At 42.7% G+C, this 18332-nt stretch overlaps 1 protein-coding gene across 4 annotated transcripts in view; it reads right to left on the bottom strand.

Annotated features, from left to right (window-relative positions):
• Positions 1–303: 303 nt before the first annotated feature.
• Positions 304–18332, bottom strand: part of GRIK4 (glutamate ionotropic receptor kainate type subunit 4) — a 498627-nt gene continuing 480598 nt past the window's right edge. For 3 of the 4 annotated variants that reach the window (XM_081172490.1, XM_081172492.1, XM_081172491.1), the window contains 3 exons: positions 15028–15156; positions 9686–9804; positions 304–829 (listed from right to left, as the gene is read on the bottom strand). In XM_081172490.1, the coding sequence (XP_081028616.1) occupies positions 464–829; positions 9686–9804; positions 15028–15156 (614 nt within the window). In that variant the 3' untranslated portion in view covers positions 304–463. The remainder of the gene's footprint in view (positions 830–9685; positions 9805–15027; positions 15157–18332) is intronic. The other variant, XM_081172493.1, reaches the window with a different exon arrangement.

Genomic DNA, 18332 nt, shown 5'->3' with positions numbered 1-18332 from the left:
CTAGGTCCTGAAGTTCCAACAATAAAATAAAGAAAATTATCCTCCCCACCACAAATTCCAAAAGAAAAGACCCCCCCCCCCATGAAGAAGTCCTTGTGGCAATAATGTTTTTTTCACCTGGTTTAGGATATTTGTGACTCTGGTTGCCACCAGCTCAGTGTGACTTGCTTACCCCATACCTCAAGTTTCTGAGGAGCAGGCTGTTGAGGAAGGGTCCTCTCAGCCTAGCTAGAGGGGCGTTCTCTTAACGTTTCAGAAAGTAGGTAGGTTAGATACTTTCTCATATAAGACAGGTAACAAAAGTTCCCATTGGGCTCAGCCCCCAGCCTAAAGCTTTGATTTGCTCTTGGCAAGCTGGGGTGCCTCTTTATTAATTTAAAAAGAGTTCAACACTGTGTACAAGTCTCATGTTCTGTAAAATGGAACATTTAGCTTCTTTTGCTGCCACCGTCTCCCCACTGTTTTACTCAGGCTCACTGCTGTTTGTTGCTTTCTCCCATTCCAAGCTCTCATCGCTTTGCACGGGGGAATCTGGCCCTGGCCGGATCCGAAGGCCTTGGAACCTCCGGCATTCTGGACACACCCGGATGTGTGTGCAACCCCGAGCGACCAGGACGGCTTCTTGTGCAAGTCTCTGTGCCAGCTGCTCAGGGTCGCCGCCACCACAGAGCTTTCCGTTGCTTAGCATGGTCGTGGTGCGGGCCCTCCGTTCTTCTTGTATAACCGGGCGAGTCCGTATGATCCCCCCTCGCCTCCGACGGGGGTGGAAACTGTCCTTGCAGAGAATGATGCTACGCAGCTCTGTCACCATTTCCTGGCAGACGGATACCTATCAGAGGACCAAGAAAAAGAAGAGCTGTTTCAGAAATATATTGTCCCAAGGTCACTGTCCCCTCTATCTTTCTGGTTTCCTGGGGGCTCTCTCAAATGTTCAGCAACCCTTTCTCAACAGCCTGCCTGTTTATTATGTCACTGGACAAATGTTTTTCTTTGTTTCCTGGGGAAAACTGCTGGTCCATCTTTGGATCCTAGGATCCTCACGACAACATCAGAACTGGGGTTAATCACCCGCAGTTGAACATCCCTGTTTGGTTTAAGCCTCAGTAACACTTTGGTTTAGTTCTTACTGGGATGATGAATCTGTCTCTGTGCTGCACTACTTTACTCACGGAATGCTCTCCCATGCAAAAAGAATAGAAGTCCCTGCATGTAGAAAACTAGATGGAGACAGATTCAAGTCTAGCTTTTGTACTAGCTTTCTCTGTGTGTGGGGTTTTTTTTGTTTGTTTTAAATGAAGGAACATTCGGTCAAGGGGTGCAGCCCAGATACAGGTTTACTCACATCAGTGAGATGTGAGGACTAGGTCTTGATTTCTTCATGGGTTCTAGAATTGGAGGTCTTAAGCATATCAGCATTTGCCCCGGAACCTTTTGCTGCTCTAAGCTCCCTCTCCTTCATTTAGTAATACATGAGTTTTATGTCTCGGTCACATATTTCCAGCTTAATTTTATTTATTTTCTGTAAGCAGATAACACACACAATGATGTCACATGAATCAAGGCATTTTCTACTTTTCGAACCAAGTACAGTACACGTATATTTGACATGACGTGAAAATGGAAGGACTTGCATGAACCAGGGGAAAATTACAAAGTAAAAATCCAAATTATTTTCCCGACTTCTACTAACAATAATAACCATGTAATATGCCTGTGAAGATGGCGACAAGTAAGGCTGCTTGTCATCGATCTCTGCAGTATGTTCTAGTTTCAATTCGTTTTTATCTGAATAGTTTTAAAGTCATTTGGCTCAGCAGTTATTGTTAATTGTTACATACAACCAAGGAGCTTATCTGTTTTACTTTTAGGTGGGCTTAAAAGCCATACATTTTAATTGGAGGGCAGGCAGTAAGAGAGCAGCTGTTTTGGCTCAGTATTTTTAACTGATAAGAAACACTTAGAACAGGCATCTCCAACCTGGGGCCCTCCAGATGTTTTGGCCTACAATTCCCTTGATCCCTAGCTAAAAGGACCAGTGGTCAGGGATGATGGGAACTGTAGTCCAAAACATCTGGAGCGCCCCAGGTTGGGGAGGCCTGACTTAGAAGATCTTCTTGACTGAAGGATACACTGCAGTTTTAACAGTTTTATCATGGTTATGACACAAGCACATACCCACAGTGCTTCAGATAAAGCATCCAGAACTTCATTGCCAAACTTAGTCCAGAAATCTATGCTGGACTACTGTATCTCAGAAGTCTCTGTGAAATAATTGTGCCAACATGTAATTAATATGTCTTACATAGACAGCCCTGTCCTCTTCAGTATTTCTCAACCTTGGGTCCCCAGCTGTTTTCAGACCACAATTCCCATCATTCCTACCCACTGGTCTTGCTAGCTACGGATGATGGGAGTTGTAGTCCCAAAACAGCTCGAGGGACAAGTCTGGGGATGCCTGCCCTACACACATCATGTTTATCCTTGGGAAATGCCTTCTCCCAAGTAAGAGCTTTTGCTACATATTCCTCTAATGAAATCTTAGCTAACTGGTCGATCGATCCAGACTTGCTAGGAGCTGATATATATGCTGTAAGGCAACCTCAGCTTCTTCCGTACAACAACATGTCAACTGTGTAATAACAGTCTTGGCATAATAGACTTGGCCACAACAGAGACTGAAACTCCCTCACTGTGGGAACTTTTACGCAACCAATGTCTTCTGTCTAAACAAACAGCAGAGGGAATCTTTAGTAGAACTGATTCATTGGAAAAGAAAGTTCTGGGTTTGAATGCCAGAATTGGTATACTGGTCGGGTTAGTGGAGACAAGAATTCTGACAGTAGCCCTGCAAGATACCTACCAGCAAAGAAACTAAAATTAGAGATGGTTTGAAGGTACATCAAGACGGGGATAGGTCTGAGTTTGCTAAGTCCCTATCAGATTCAGTAACAAAAAGGTTAAATGACATCTGTCAAGATTAGAACTTGAGCTCAGAAACCTGCTTTTACACTAATATGAATCCTCAAGAGATGGACTTGGGGGAGTTGTTTTCCATTCTTAACTTGACCCCTTCTGATCCAAGGCTACTGATAGTGGATGAGTATGCTGATAACCCACTTGCTACCTTCCAAGGAAATGATCTTGGGCTATCACCTAATCCAATTTGTTTAAACCCCAATCTGGCATCTTTTGATGGATCTGAAGACTTCAGGTCAGCACTCTGCATTTCCTGCTCTCCAGCACAGAAGGGAGGAAAAGGCAGTAAATCGTTCTACCCGGACACTGAGGTCCAGCGCCGAGGGCCTTCTGGTGGTTCCCTCACTGTGAGAAGCCAAGTTACAGGGAACCAGGCAGAGGGTCTTGGTAGTGGCACCTGCCCTGTGGAACACCCTCCCACCACATGTCAAAGAGAACAACAACTACCAGACTTTTAGAAGACATCTGAAGGCAGCCCTGTTTATGGAAGCTTTTAATGTTTGATGCATTACTGTATTTTAATATTTTGTTGGAAGCCACCCAGAGTGGCTGGGGAAGCCCAGCCAGATGGGCAGGGTATAAATAATAATAATAATAATAAAATAATAATAATAATAATAATAATAATAATAATAATAATAATAATAATTATTATTATTATTATTATTATTATTATTATTTTAATAAAACACTGGGAAAGGTAGTGAATGAGAGAGTAAGTCCAAATTCCAATGATAATACTTCGAGAAAGAGTTCCTCAGATGTTCTACAGGTAATCATTCATAACTGGCCAGTGAAGAAATCCAGCGGTATAATGAGAAAAGTCTGAATTGCAAGCAGGAATTCAAGCAAAATGCAGGTACTAGAAGAAATATGCCCAGGTTAGAGACCCAACACTCCTACCCTGCTAGCAATCTATTTCCCGGAAATCAAAGGGATTATCCATCAATAAATGCTCAAGATAAGCCCAGGCCTAGGGGTAATTATAGAAAAAGAAATTATTATACCTTCAGCTCTCCTTTAAGATACCATAACTGACTAGAAAACAGAAAGGTCTTAACATTCATTCCTGGAACCTGGCGGGTTGGGATAATAAAAAGGCGGATAAAGATTGAGCAGCGATATTCAAGAGAACGATATAGTAATCATCTGACAAGCTTGTGTCAACTTTTTATGAACAAATCTCCAAATCTTGTTGATGTCTTCCAGCAAATTGTCACAGAACTCAGGCCCTATTTGATAACTTCTGCAATTACTAACTACACACAATCAACATGCCGTGGCTGGTTTGACGGTCAACACAAGGTGGCTAAGAAAGTTCTGGCCAGGCAATTAGGGATTCGCATAAGAAGCCATGAGAGGAATCCATGGAAAATTCTATCTAACGTAGATTGGAATGCAAAAGTCTGCTCAAAAACAAAAAGGTGTATATATGAAAACCCAGTGGCAGGAATTGGGACTAGCAGTAATGGAACAGAGGGAAGATGATTTCTATGAACTAGTGGCCCGGGGTGTAAACAAAGTGATCATCATAGGAAGCCTCAATTCCTAACTCTGATTGGGTTAAATATTTCTCCAATACATTTGGCGGTTATTCTGGGCAATCACATGTAGCAGCAGTGTATGGATTTCTCAAACCTACCAAAGCATTGTAATGAGATAAAAGCCCTTATTTCCTACCTGAAATCAAATAAAGCTCAAGGAGAAGATACACTTTCATCCAAGCTCTATAAGGAATATATAGAATGGTGGGTGCTTATCCTGGCTGGCTTGTTTACCACAATAAAAAACACGGGACAAATGCCCTCTGAATGAAAAAATGAGAATTGTTTCCCTGATTTAGAAGAATGGGGTTAGAAATGATCTACAAAACTATTGGCCAATTAGCTTGTTAGACATCTCCTCAAAGCTCTATGTGTGGTATCCTCTTCAAAAATTATCAGATTGGTTGCAAAATAACATTATTCATGAAGAACAAGCAGAATTCAGAGGACACAGTACCACTGATGCTTTACTCTGAACCATATTATAAGGAAATATACTAAGAATATTAAGAACAACCTTTATGCACCCTTATTGATTTTTCTGCTGCATTCGATTCTATTATTCGAAAAAGACTGGGAGAAATTTCAGATTGCCAACATCAACTGTAGATGTCTGCTATTGATTCGAGAACTATGCAGCAATGCAGAAATGAGGGTCATAGTAGGTTTAAATGGTGGTATGACTGATGATTTTAAAAAATCACGAGGAGTGAAGTAAGGTTGCATTCTGGCTCCCATGCTTTTAAACCTTTATATTAATGAGTTGGTGCCATATTTAGCCAACGCATAGAATACTTGGTAGTACAGATAAAAATAAATCACTTCATACTTATTTAGCACCTTTGAAAATTGCATGCTGTTTTCTGCAAAGCTTATACAATAGTGGCCGTGTTAACATAATATCTCCTGGCTTTTCCCCAGCTGCCGCCAACTCTCATTTGAAAAGGGAGCTTTTCTGTTATCATAAGCGTTCATTCTTTGTCCACACAGTATATATTGGGCACAGCAGCTCCCTTCCAAAATCCAGCAATATAAATTTTTTTGCTGCTGAAAGCAAAAAAAAAGCCAAAATGTTTTTATAACAAGTTGGTTTTTTATAATTCCCCAGTGAGCTGAACAACACCATGGGATTTTTACGGTACCTTATTGTTTAAGACATCCTCTGGCTCACCACCACAGAAAAGCCGTTATTTATCACATGTGCAATAGTGTGCCTCTGGCTTTAAACTCTTCCAAAGAAGCACTATAATGGTTCCCCCCCCCCAAAAAAGCTCATTTTAAGATGTATGAGATTCTACAAAATACTTTCTGTTCCCTTTGCACACCATAAATGTATCTTATCTTATTCTCTACAACACTTAGAACTTGTTTCTCTTTTATTGAGAGTCCAAAGTACCCCGTTCTCACCATCCTCTCATCAATGCAACAACTCTGGTAAAGAAATGAGTAGTTTTGTCCCCATATTGCAGATTGTTTCAGGAGAACTAGTGACTAGTTTAATTTGTGGAAATTTCCTTGAGAGCATTACTTCATTTTCTCCGATCGTCCATTCATATACTGGTTGCTTGCATGCTAAAGGTAAAGGTAAAGGGACCCCTGACTATTAGGTCCAGTCATGGCCTACTCTGGGGTTGTGGCGCTCATCTTGCTTTATTGGCCAAGGGAGCTGGCGTACAGCTTCCGGGTCATGTGGCCAGCATGACTAAGCTGCTTCTGGCGAACCAGAGCAGCGCACAGAAACGCCGTTTACCTTCCTTCCTATTTATCTACTTGCACTTTCGAACTTCTAGGTTGGCAGGAGCAGGGACCGAGCAATGGGAGCTCACTCCATCGCAGGGATTCGAACCGCCAACCTTCTGATCGGCAGGTCCTAGGTTCTGTGGTTTAACCTACAGCGCTACCCGTGTCCCTGCTTGTATGCTACGGAGCCCAAATCAAGGAGTTAACGTTAATTTTCAAAGCCCCAAATAACTTGGGACTGGAATACTTGAAAATACTGCCTCTCCCTATATCACCCTATCTGGACCCTACCTAAGACCTTCAGGAAAGACCCTTCTGGAGGGACCATCACTAGGTGTGGCACATTGTTCATTGGCTCGGAAAATGGCTTCTCTGTTGTGGCACTTGGGTGATGGAATCCTCTTTCCTCCATCCGGTGCTATTGCATATGGCTTTATATGGCATTATATGACTGAAGATGGACCACTTCACCCTGACTTATGGACTTATGGAGGTGACTGATCTGTGAGCTAGCTGTAATTGAGGAATGCTCATCTATAGGTTTGGGGTTGGTTTTAATCTGGTTTTAATTTGTTATACAGGCAATGACTGATTAATTCCCATCTGGAAGATGTGTGATCACATGCATGGTGCTGAACCCAGCAGTGATTGAAAATGCCAGAAAAAGGATGGAACGGGGGTGGGGCAGGGGTACTTATAAGCTCTCCACTGACACATGTTATTGTCAGGGGATGGAACACCTACATAAAATGGTTGTTGACTATACTGTATTTTTCATAGTTCTAATACATGGGTAGGCAAACTAAGGCCCAGGGGCCAGATCCAGCCCAACTGCCTTCTCAATTCGGCCTCTGGACAGTCCAGGAATCAGTGTATTTTTACATGAGTAGAATGTGTCCTTTTATTTAAAATGCATCTCTGGGTTATTTGTGGGGCCTTCCTGGTGTTTTTACATGAGCAGAATGTGTCCTTTTATTTAAAATGCATCTCTGGGTTATTTGTGGGACATAGGAATTCGTTCATTTTTTTCCTTTTCAAAATATAGTCCGGCCCCCCACAAGGTCTGAGGGACAGTGGACTGGCCCCCTGCTGAAAAAGTTTGCTGACCCCTGTTCTAATATATATGCAGCTATGTTTGTAAACTATCCTGGGATCACATGTGATAAGGGGGGGGGGTTATAGTGAATTATAACAAAAAACAGCAACATCACACTGTCATTTCCTTTCTAAATATATTGACTTACATTTGTTAGCACTATAGAGCTCAGTCAGATAATTTTAGGGAAACGTTTTGGTGCCAAGATGAGCTGCGTCCGTATTTCCTGGAAGCCCTCCCCCTCCCCAAAACCCCATCATTCCATGTTGGTTCACTACAATTTACAGCCCCAATTATCTACAGCTCCAACGTTTTGTGTTTGTTTGAAAAATAGCCCTTGTGATTAGTAACAATGACATCACCATACAACCAATCATATTTCGCTACGTGCTGATATAAGTATGGGCAGACAAACTGTTTTAGAGTAAGGGCATGACTTGCTCTGAACTAGATTCATTTGCTTGTGTCATCAGCACGCAGCCAAGTATGACTGGCTGTGAGGTAAACAAAATAAATGTATTTCAAACAAAAATCATTCCCAATCTCTCATTCCATTACAGAAAATAATCATTAAAAGGGTCCATAAAAGATGCCCCAAAATGGCAGATACAGGCGGCGGCGGCGGGGGGGGGTAGGGGAGAAAAATATTTGTAAAACGCACCCATTATGGTTCTGCCCTAGTTAACAGGGAAATATCTAGAGCTAACTTGGCTTGTCAGCTATCCAAAGAAACATATTGTTACCAGTATGTGGACTTAGAAAAAAGTTAGTGCCTGTTAGGATGCCACTAATTAGAATGTACACCTCAATATGTACCTAGGGGTTTATTTTTTTTTAAAAAAGAAATGGATTTCTTTGAAGTCCAGTGCTATTCTTAGTTGTGCCAAAATGTAACACAAAACATATGCATAGAACAATATGTACATTTCAGTCAGATCTGGTTTTATATGAAATGGACATGTAGTAAGTAATGTGAGAAGAAACATTAACATAATTCATCATAGTAAAATGAGAAAAAAGTCTCTTGGTGCTGACACAGAGAAGGCACTTAGTCATCTGAATTGGCAGTGTTTAAAAGCAATGTTAATTGTAATGGAATTCAGCTCCAAATTTATTGGAATGATTAATTCTCTATATATTCTGAGGCAATTGTGAATCACGTATTGTCAGTAATTTCTTTTGAAAAGAGGGAGAAAGCAGAGATGCATTCCTTCCCTGTTTTTGTTTAGTAGTTCTGTTTGTACCCTTTGCTCCTGAGAATCGTAAAATAGTAGGTTATAGCAGTAGCTTCAAAAACATGAAAGAACAGCCAGCTTGCAGATGATACCACTTTAATTTAGAGTAGCTATATTTCATGAAATCAAGACAGAACTGAAGGAATATCAGCATATTTGAAGCAGCAACGTTAAAGTCAGTAAATCAGAATCATTAGAGATATATTTGATAAGTAGCTTAAAATAATATGTCAAGTATTTATCATATAAATAGTTAGTTACTATATGCTGGGATAAATATATCTTTTGATGAGACAAAAATATTTAGTTTAGTTTAGTTTCTACTGTTCCATGCTCCCAAACTCATGTGTGGGAAACTACAACTCACCACTCCCATGTACTAGGAAATTCATCATCAATTCTACAACTTGGCTTAAATTTAAAATCGATTAAGAACTAAATGGGCCAACATTGGACGATGAGCCACTGGTCTGATCTAGCAGGCTCATCTTAGGTTCTTATGTTTGTAGCTTCTTTTTCATTGGCAAAAGATTGGGAAATGTGAATACATCAAAATGAATGTAGAATGAGGAGATCAGCAAAGAGGTAGCCATCTTGGTTTCTGGCAGTGGTATTCTATGAACTACTATTTTCAATTCTATTCCATCAACTATGAGGGCCACTTCATATGTTACACAATTTTCAGCACAAAAACTATGTTCTCCTGCAGAGTGAAGCCACGCTTAATAATGGAGCTTAGCATATTGGACCGAGAAGGGGGAAGGGGGAAGAGACTGGTGTACAAAATGACCTACACACAGATTACACGCCTGTTCCTACACGGAAGTGCTTTCCATATTAGAAATGTACCACAATGTCTACCATTCACACTGAAATACCAAAGCCATATTTCTTTATGCCCATATCCAGATTATTCACAGTCTTATTCCAAGCTCCACCACTGCGTTTTCATAGGAGACATCACTCACTGAAACAATCAGTCTTATTTAGGATTTTCGGTACATTTGAGAACCCATCAGATTGTTCGCTTGGTACCCAACAATTGTGAATCACGCTTGATGAAATGTTAGAATGTACACCTGGCGAAGGCTTACCTCAGAGTGTTCAGAGTGTCGCAGGTTCCATAAGAACTCAAGCATTGCCATAAAAATCGCTACGATTAAACCACATATCAGAACCACAAAGATTCCACCTATATTCTCCATTCCTAGGCCTAAAAAGCAAAACAAAGAAAAAATAGGAAGAACAACAATATTAATATGCAGGGATTTTTTTCCAGCTTGAAATCAGTTCCGGCACCTCTCAGGTGGCCGCCATTACCATTCTAAGAGAACGAGGGAGGTGTTCATGGTGAATACTGGCATCTGTTTTTCTAGAAAAATAGCACTGTTAATATGTTAGGCAAACTTTTAAGGAACTATTTATTTATTTTATTCATTGGGGTGAATGGGCTGATCAGGCATCAAGCTGACCGCTCCAACAGAACCTTACTATTCTGGTTTTACTGTCCAAAAATAGTGACTCAGGTGTTGCCGGAGAGTAAGCATCTGTCTTGGCTCAAACCATTACTCTTTTTGTCTGAATGTGAACTAGATGAGACCTAGCTGCACAGGGCAAACTAGGAGCTGTAAGTGTCCTGATGAAAGCTCTATCAACAGGTGGATTTAGGGCAGTGCGAGTAGTGTGGTCCAACTGAGGGTGCTTTCTCAAAGCCCGGTAGGTGCTTGCCTGGCTTTGGCAAGGAGGCGTGAAGGCTCTGACAGGGTCCTAGAGTCCTACTCCCTCCTCAAAGCCGGGCAAATGCTTACTGTCCTCTTGGAAGGAGCTAGGAGGGCCCTAAGACCCTGCCAGAGCCTCACACCTCCTTCTCAAAGTCCCTGCTGGGGGCTGCTGGGAGGGCACTAGATGGCCTTGCATGCTGTAGCTTATTATCAAATTCCGCCCCTGCTATTGATGTGAACAAGGGAATAATCCTGCCCTCCATTCAGACATGCTTAGACACACCTTTGTCAAGTGAGCATGGTAACACAGTGCTGCCTTGGACCTAACCTGAAGCTTCAAACATGTGAAACACACAGTGTGAATACAAGAACGCCTTAGTTGTGAGTTTCAAATGGTGCAGTAAGACTGGCAAAGAGTTGGAATGACTCCTGCACCTTCACTGTGATTTAATGGTTGTGGAAAGAGAATGTTAGTTATACTCCCTTGCATATAAAGGGCTATATCCATTGTGCCCTTGTGGTAGCAGATGGGTGAGTTTGAATATTGTGCAGCTGAAGACTCCAATGCAACAACTGTACTAGTGGAAACTCGTTGCAGAAGAGATTTAGTTGTTTCTTACTTATTTCATGAAATGTTTACAAAAAACCCTCAAAACATCTGTTGTGCAACAAAAGTTACCAGTAACCTGCTTATGCATTCTGCTGGCACAGAACATTTTGCCAGGGGGGCAAGTATACTAATAAACGACTTTAACTTAGTGCTAGATTGGAATCAACCAAGGTTTGCACAAAAACCTTGAAACTACTAAGCCAACACATGAAATCAGGAAATGGAAAGATAGCCATAGGGTGTTGGGGGCCCAGCTTCAGCAAGCTACAGTAGGATGAATTTATCTTTTATCCACCCTAAGATCTTTTGATGAAGGGCAGTATATAAATCATAATCATAATAATTACTGATGGACAGATGGTTAATAGTAAGTGTTCCTTTAAATCATCTGACAAATAATTTTCCACTACAGGTATGCTTGAGTAGTTGATGGAATACAGATAATATAAGCTATAAGAGCAGTCAGATAAATTGTTCTCTACATATACCTTGCCTGGGTCAAAGCATTAGACATTTAACAAAGAGAAGCATGTAAATTAAAGAGTAGGAAGATGACAATGGAATTATAACATTTGGTAGAAGTATAGCATGTATTTTGATCTGTGACTATAGTGTACAACTTTGGTTATTTTTTAAGAGTAGGATAGAGAAGATCTAATTTGAGATTTCCACTTCGTTCTTAGCTGTAAATAATGATGGAGGAGTCCTTTCCTGGGCTGCTTTTATTTGAAACAAGAAGACAGAACATTTGAAGGGAAATGAATGTAGAGGAAAAATCAACTTGACATATCCTACAGATTGGATCCGAGACATGGCCCCCAAGTGATCAGGTTTCCTCTGTTTCTTTCTACTGCTCTGCCTTCTATCTTTTATTGTTACCTTCAACCTTCATGCAGCTCCTTCAAATGCCATCATTCCACATACCTGTTGTTCCTCAAGGGAGTGAAAAGAAGGTATTTGAGAGTTTTAAGGCCTTCTGTTACTCACTGCAGTCCTATCAAATTCTACAGGGCCAACCCAATAGATACCATTCTAGGATCCATTTAAACTTTTGAAATTCTGATTTCCCTTTTCTGTCAATTCATAAGGAAGACAAGGCATCTGCCTCTCATCCACTCCTGTTTGAATAACACTAATCAGTAGGTCATGGTCTGCTGGACTTAAGATAAAAATGGTCATAGCTGAGCGTGTAAGTCTTGGTGAAGATCTAAGCAGGAATGGGGATATCTGTTAAATTTTGGTGTCACTCGGTTTCTCATTTTCCCACTCTTAACTTTACTTCTTCATATTTCCACATCAGTTTACAGACTTATTTATTTTTAAAAGAAGAGTCCTCATGAAAATTTACCAGCATTTTAGTACAAATTTCTCCTACGCTGCCCATTTTTATATGCAGTTCTGCCTAACTGGCACATTTTTGCAATAATGTATTTTGTATGTTATTTGCCCCAGGGCTTTTTTCTAGAAAAAGAGGTGCCGGAACTTGTTGAGCTTTTTCAGGGGGAGCACTCAGCTAAAGTGGTTGAGATTTTTTAAGGGAGAAAGCACCACCACCACCACCACCACCACCACCCAGCAACGATTGCCGTGCATATTAATAAGCTGGAGAAGTCCATTGCAAAATTCAGAGACATATGAATGACAAAGGATGGCTGTGATTCAGCTCACACATTATTTCAGAAAGTGCAGATTAGGCAGGTTCATCTTTAAATGTGAACAGAATCAAACGTCTCCCCAACAGTGGCGTAGCGTGGGTTGTCAGCACCCGGGGCAAGGCAAGTAATTTGCGCCCCCTAACCTGTGGATTTGCGCCCCCTAACCCTAACCCCCAGATGTTGCGCCCGGCGCAGCCGGCCCCCCTGCACCCCCCATGCTACGCCACTGCTCCCCAATCCCTGGATCTAAGCAACGCCTCTCTCTCCACCGCTGCTGCTTGTTACTTGGGTCTCAGATGGACTTAACTGTTGATTGAATTGATGACCATGAACCATTTGTTGGCTTGTGCCAAGATTATTGTGTACAACTATTAATCACCTAGGACACTTGTAAAATCTTCCTCTCCCCTCTGGAACAGTAAATCAAAGCATGAGAATCAATGATTTATTGACTTAATCTCCGCACAGCTTTTAGACATAAAGCCTTGCCACCACCCCTTATAAATCATCGACATGTTTTGTTTTATTTTTTAAAGTATAGGGTCATTCCTCTCCGTTGTTCTCCACCATCCTTTCAGAAGCACCTCTGGGATGTTCCTGCTGCTCAGTAAATCACACCTGTGTAAGCAGATGTGTTTCCAATAGGGCGGTGTAAGAAAGTAAGACGAGTGTTGTTGGACCAGATCAATCTAGCCCAACATTCTGTTCCAACAACGGCTGACCGACAAGCAGTGCATGAGCACAACAGAACTCTCATACACAAATGTGTGCACATATGCACACACATTGGTAGAGCATGAGGCTCTTAATCTCAGGGTAGTGGGTTGAACTCGATAACTCTCACAATCCCTTTCAACTCTGTGATTCCAAGTGGTAAGAATTTTTGTCCCTGGAAGCAAAAGACTTGACTTCCTGTTCCTCCCATTGTGTACTGTAACAACTGCAAGCATTCGGATTGTGCCAGAACCACTTTGATCCATGCCAAAGATCCATGATCTGCAGTACAATCACAGCTAGGCCTGCTCCTAGTCTCTCTTGTTTGCACTGCAATCAGCCCACCTACTGCTTTTTTTTCTGGCTGGGACTTGTCAAAGCCCGCTTTCTTCCTCTGCACTCCTGACTGAGTGACAGGTCTCTCTATCCCCCTTTTCCGCTTCCCTCCATGTCAGCAGCAACCATTTCATAATTTATCAGTTTATTTTCGTCCCTTTGAAGCTCAGTTATGTGTTTGAGATGTCAAGATAATGCAATTAGTCTTCCGTCTCCAGAAGTCTGGCGCTGGCCAGTCAGGCTCTGGGAAGTGCTTCCATAATGCAATCCTGTCTCTGCAAAAATGGTTAGAATGGCTAGAAATGGTTTAGAGTGAGACATGAAAAGCAAAATCATGTCATCGTTTCAATATGAAATAATATATTCTAATACTTTGACAAAAGAATCAAGGAGATTCTTGTAGATCCCCCTCCCTACATCTTTAAAGATTTCAAACCTTTTCTGGGGGGAGCCGTGGGGGGGGGAATAAGGGAGAAAATACAACCTATTTTAAAACTGTTTCTCAATCTCTCTCCCCCCCCCAATTTTCTCACCTCTGTGTTCAAGATCAGATTGTTCAGGTCATACAGCTTTCAGATGTCTGCTTCTTTCCCTTGCCCTGCATGGATATGTACCCACAAGAAAATGATTTGGCAGATGATGGGCGTGTATTGTTGCCCCGATTGTGTTTCTCCGTCATGCTTGATTTTCTTGCTTCCCCTTTTCCTCCCCAGTCTTGCAAGGGTCAAAAAGACCCTTCCTATAGCCAGGAAACCTTTTATTATCCAATGAAAAGAAAACCCGTTCTGCTTGCTGCTGAACAACAACAACAACTAGCAATTGCTTTGGGCCGGCAACAGCTCCCAGTTGGGCGACATTGGCCTAAAGTCATGTATTTTACGGTGATTTGCATAACATTTCCGGAAGGTCTCGCCCTTGAGCTCCAGAGTTTTATTATTACTCTGTCACTTGCCCTCCTACTTCTAACCATTTTTAGCTTTGGACCATTAGCCAACAACCTCTTCTGATGAACTCCCATTGTTGTTTTTAAAGGACTCAGGATCTGGACAGCATCCCCAGAGTGATCTATTTTCTGATGCCGATGCAGTGGCCATTCATTAGAAACCCGTTTGCCCTCTGCTTGCTTCCAATATTTGTCATTTGGCTCTTTTCCGCTCTCTTTGCCCCAGGCAAAAATACACAGCGTGAGAGGCACAGCAGCCGCCAGTGTTTCGGCTTTCTCCTCTCATTATTAAAGAAAGAGATCTCAAACCAGGAGGACTCTAAAATCCTTGAGCTGGAAAGGTGACACAGCCCTGGAGTCTGCAGTCGCTCTCGTTGGTAATAACGACCCCATCACTGTACATCTTCATTAAGGAACACAGACTGGAGGGTGGAAGAGAGACAGCTGTAAGTTTTACCTTTTGCTCGATGGTCCTCCTCTTTTGGGCACTGTCCTCCTGCCCACCACTTCCGTTTCAAGATTTCCAAGCGGTTGTTCTCCTGCAGCTGGAGAATGGCCAAGTCAAACTCGTCGCGGAAAAGAGAACCTGCAAAGCCAAGAAGGCCCTTTTCAAAGGGGAGCCGATAATGTGCCTGTTTCTTTCGAGTTTCTTTTTAAAATGCATAATTTACTTGCAGAGTTGAAATTTGCAAGGCTATCCCTAAACTTTGCATTGCTTTCAGCCTTAAAAAACACACCAAGCAAACACTTCAGAAAACCTGGACTGCGGAGAGCCAGTTGCAAATCCACTCATAGCTTGCAACAGAAGATTGGGTAGCATTAAGAAATACCCACATGGAAGCAGTCCCAAACTCTGTGAATGCAATCTCTGAAAACATCATGAATTGAAGAGCAGTGCTTCTGCTCCTGTATGCTTCTGTCTCCTTGAGAATCCTACTTACGTTTGATGAGGAAAACTATCAACCACTCATATTCTAGAGAGGGACAGGTATTTACTCATTACATACTGCTGTGTGCTTTGTGTTCCCATTCCCGCTTCCTCCTTAGGAAAGCAGGGAATAGGTAGACATGTACTGTTTTTCCATAATAACCACAAGAAACATGATTTCTTATCTCTTAGAGGCCCAAAGAGAATTCTGCAGTGAGCAAGGACATCACGTCCCCCGACTTAGCACTGTGGATTACTGTATCCAATTCAATTGAAAACTCTCTTTAGGGCTGTTAATTCCCATGTAGGAGTGGGCTCCTGTACATTCACCAACTTGTCAAGGACTAACAACAGGATTTACTAGACATGATCGCAGCAAGACGTGTTTTCGGTTTGTTAAAATATAGCTTGCTGCTGAGCAAATATAAAAATGGGAAGATGGGGAGAGATGAAGGGAAATTTAGTGTGGGGAAGAGTGGGCCAAAGGGGGATCGCTGAACCGCACCTCAACTCAAGTTGTTTCCCCTCCCTCCGGCAACTCCTCCCAGCTGTTTCCCTCCTGGCCTAAGAAGGTGCCTTTTACCAAGCCAGACACATTGTTCTGTTTAGCTTGCTATTGTCCACACTGACTGGCAGCAGCCTTCCAGAGCTTCAGAAAAGCCACTTCTGCCCTACAGAGGAGGTGGGGTTGCGGGCTTCACGGCCCCAGCCCCGTGCGATTGGGGGGATTTCCGGCCGCATCACACCCTGGCCAGCCAATCAGCTGGCTCTGGGGGGTGGTGGACTGCCCTATTTAAGGCAGGATGCAGCCGGGGATCTCCCTCTTTCCCCGCCTGCCAGCTGTTCCTGCTTTTCCCCACCCTCACGCCCTATAAGGTTTCCGTTACTTGACCTTGCTATGGACCTTGGTTGGTTGCCGTTGAGGGGCCTGGTAGGAATTTTTCTGAATGGGATCAATTTCTGAATACCTGGGAGTGTCAGCTGATCTTTGGCATACCACACACACATGATGCGTAACAGAATACAGTTAGGGTAATTTGGCACCAGCCTACCTCGTAGCAAATCGTCACAGCTTTCTTGGTATTGGTGGTTAGGCATTGGTATTGCTTTGTAGTTGGAAGAGGGGAGGAATTGCCATCACCTGCCCCACATATTGAAGGGTAGTCCGATAAAGGATTCTGGGGGGCGTGGCCCTGTCTGAAGCCTATGGAGGTGTGGGCCTAAGGCGTGCCCCCGAGCGGTGACCCTGGGGAGTTCCTAGTTGATGTGCATCAGCAGGACTCCCCCTACTGGTGGTTAACCCTTCCTGGATATCTAGTGGGCAGGATATAGTTGGTTAGGACCAATGCCTAAGCCAATACCTCTCATCACCTGTAACCAATAAAGTTGTGGCCTTAATTAGCCAATTAATAATATTAATTGTTAATAATTGTGTCGTGTGTCTTTATTTCCACTGGGGGGGGGACTCGCCATGCAATGGGTCATCTTCCCCATCCCTCGTGGGGCATGCTAGAGATTGAATCTGGGACCTTCAGCATGCAAAACTAGCACCTTCCCAAAGGAAGAAAGTCCCACATGGAGAAAAATGGCTGGAGGAAAGGGTTTTTTTGGGGGGGTGGGTCGGTGGAGGAATCAGGTAAATGGGCCAGTATCCCTTCCTGCCTACTCCTTTCCCCCATGGAATTGCCCCCGCTTTAACCCTCCTGCTTTATTTGTTCAGTGGCAATCCACATTCCAACACCTGGATTGTACAGTTGTCATATCTAGTTAGATGCTCAGCAGGCCCAGCTTCCTCCACCGCAGAGCTGTGACAGTGCTGAAGTTGTGCAATGCAGCTGTCAGAAAAACGGATGCTTGCGCTCTTTCGGTGCCACAGCAAGGTGAAGACAGATCTGCTAACTTCCTTCTTGACACAAAGCTCTTGAAGGAACAAGACTCCCTCCAGAGCAGGTAGTGGAACTTTGCTCATCTCATGGCGAAAGCATCTTGTCCATACCCATTCCAAAGCAGCCATAGTCACCTCTTGGGTTCATCCTCATGCTTTTATCACACAGAGCTTTTCAGTTTTCAATTGCAATTCTGACAAAGCCCTTAAATGAGCCATTTTCGGACATGGGTCACATCCACGCCATTCATTTACAGCACATCCTCACCCACCCTGCAAAGAATCCTGGGAATAGTAGTTTGTTAGGGGTGGTAGCTCTGCGAAGGGGCAAACTACAGTTCCCAGCATTCTTTGTGGGTTTTTTTTTTGGGGGGGGTTTGCAATGTGCTTTCAATGTATGGTGTGAAAGTGCCCAATGGCAAGAGACCCTGCTCGTCGTCAGGTGTAGCAAACAATTGATTCAACCCCCACTTCTGTTACTACGCCCCTCCCAATTCCATTCAGTTTTTTTCTCTGCTAAATCAGATTTCTACCACCTCCATTACTGTCCACGGAGCAGATAAAAAGGAATCCCAGGATAAAACTGATCTGCTCTGCAGCATGGGAAAATTCTGAATGGGATCAATTTCTGAATACCTGGGAGTGTCAGCTGATCTTCAGCATACCACACACACATGATGCGTAACAGAATACAGTTAGGGTAATTTAACACAGAAGGAGAGGTTAAGTTTAAGGTTCACCAAACTGTTGACTTAACTTTGCTTTGGGGACATGAGTCTTAATGTGCAACACTGGCAACCAGGGCTGGAAGAGGGATCTGCTTTAAAAAGATTTAAAGAGGAGATTTGGCAATTCTGCCCTGTTCAATACTTGCCCACACCGAACTGCCTCTTGCATCAAACATCTACTTATATTTAAGGGTTTTTTAAATAAAAAGCCTAACTATATG

The sequence above is a fragment of the Podarcis bocagei genome (genome assembly GCF_964188305.1).
Source record: "Podarcis bocagei genome assembly, chromosome: 15".
NCBI classification, from domain to species: domain Eukaryota; kingdom Metazoa; phylum Chordata; class Lepidosauria; order Squamata; family Lacertidae; genus Podarcis; species Podarcis bocagei.
This window is presented reverse-complemented; position numbering and strand designations above follow the sequence as displayed.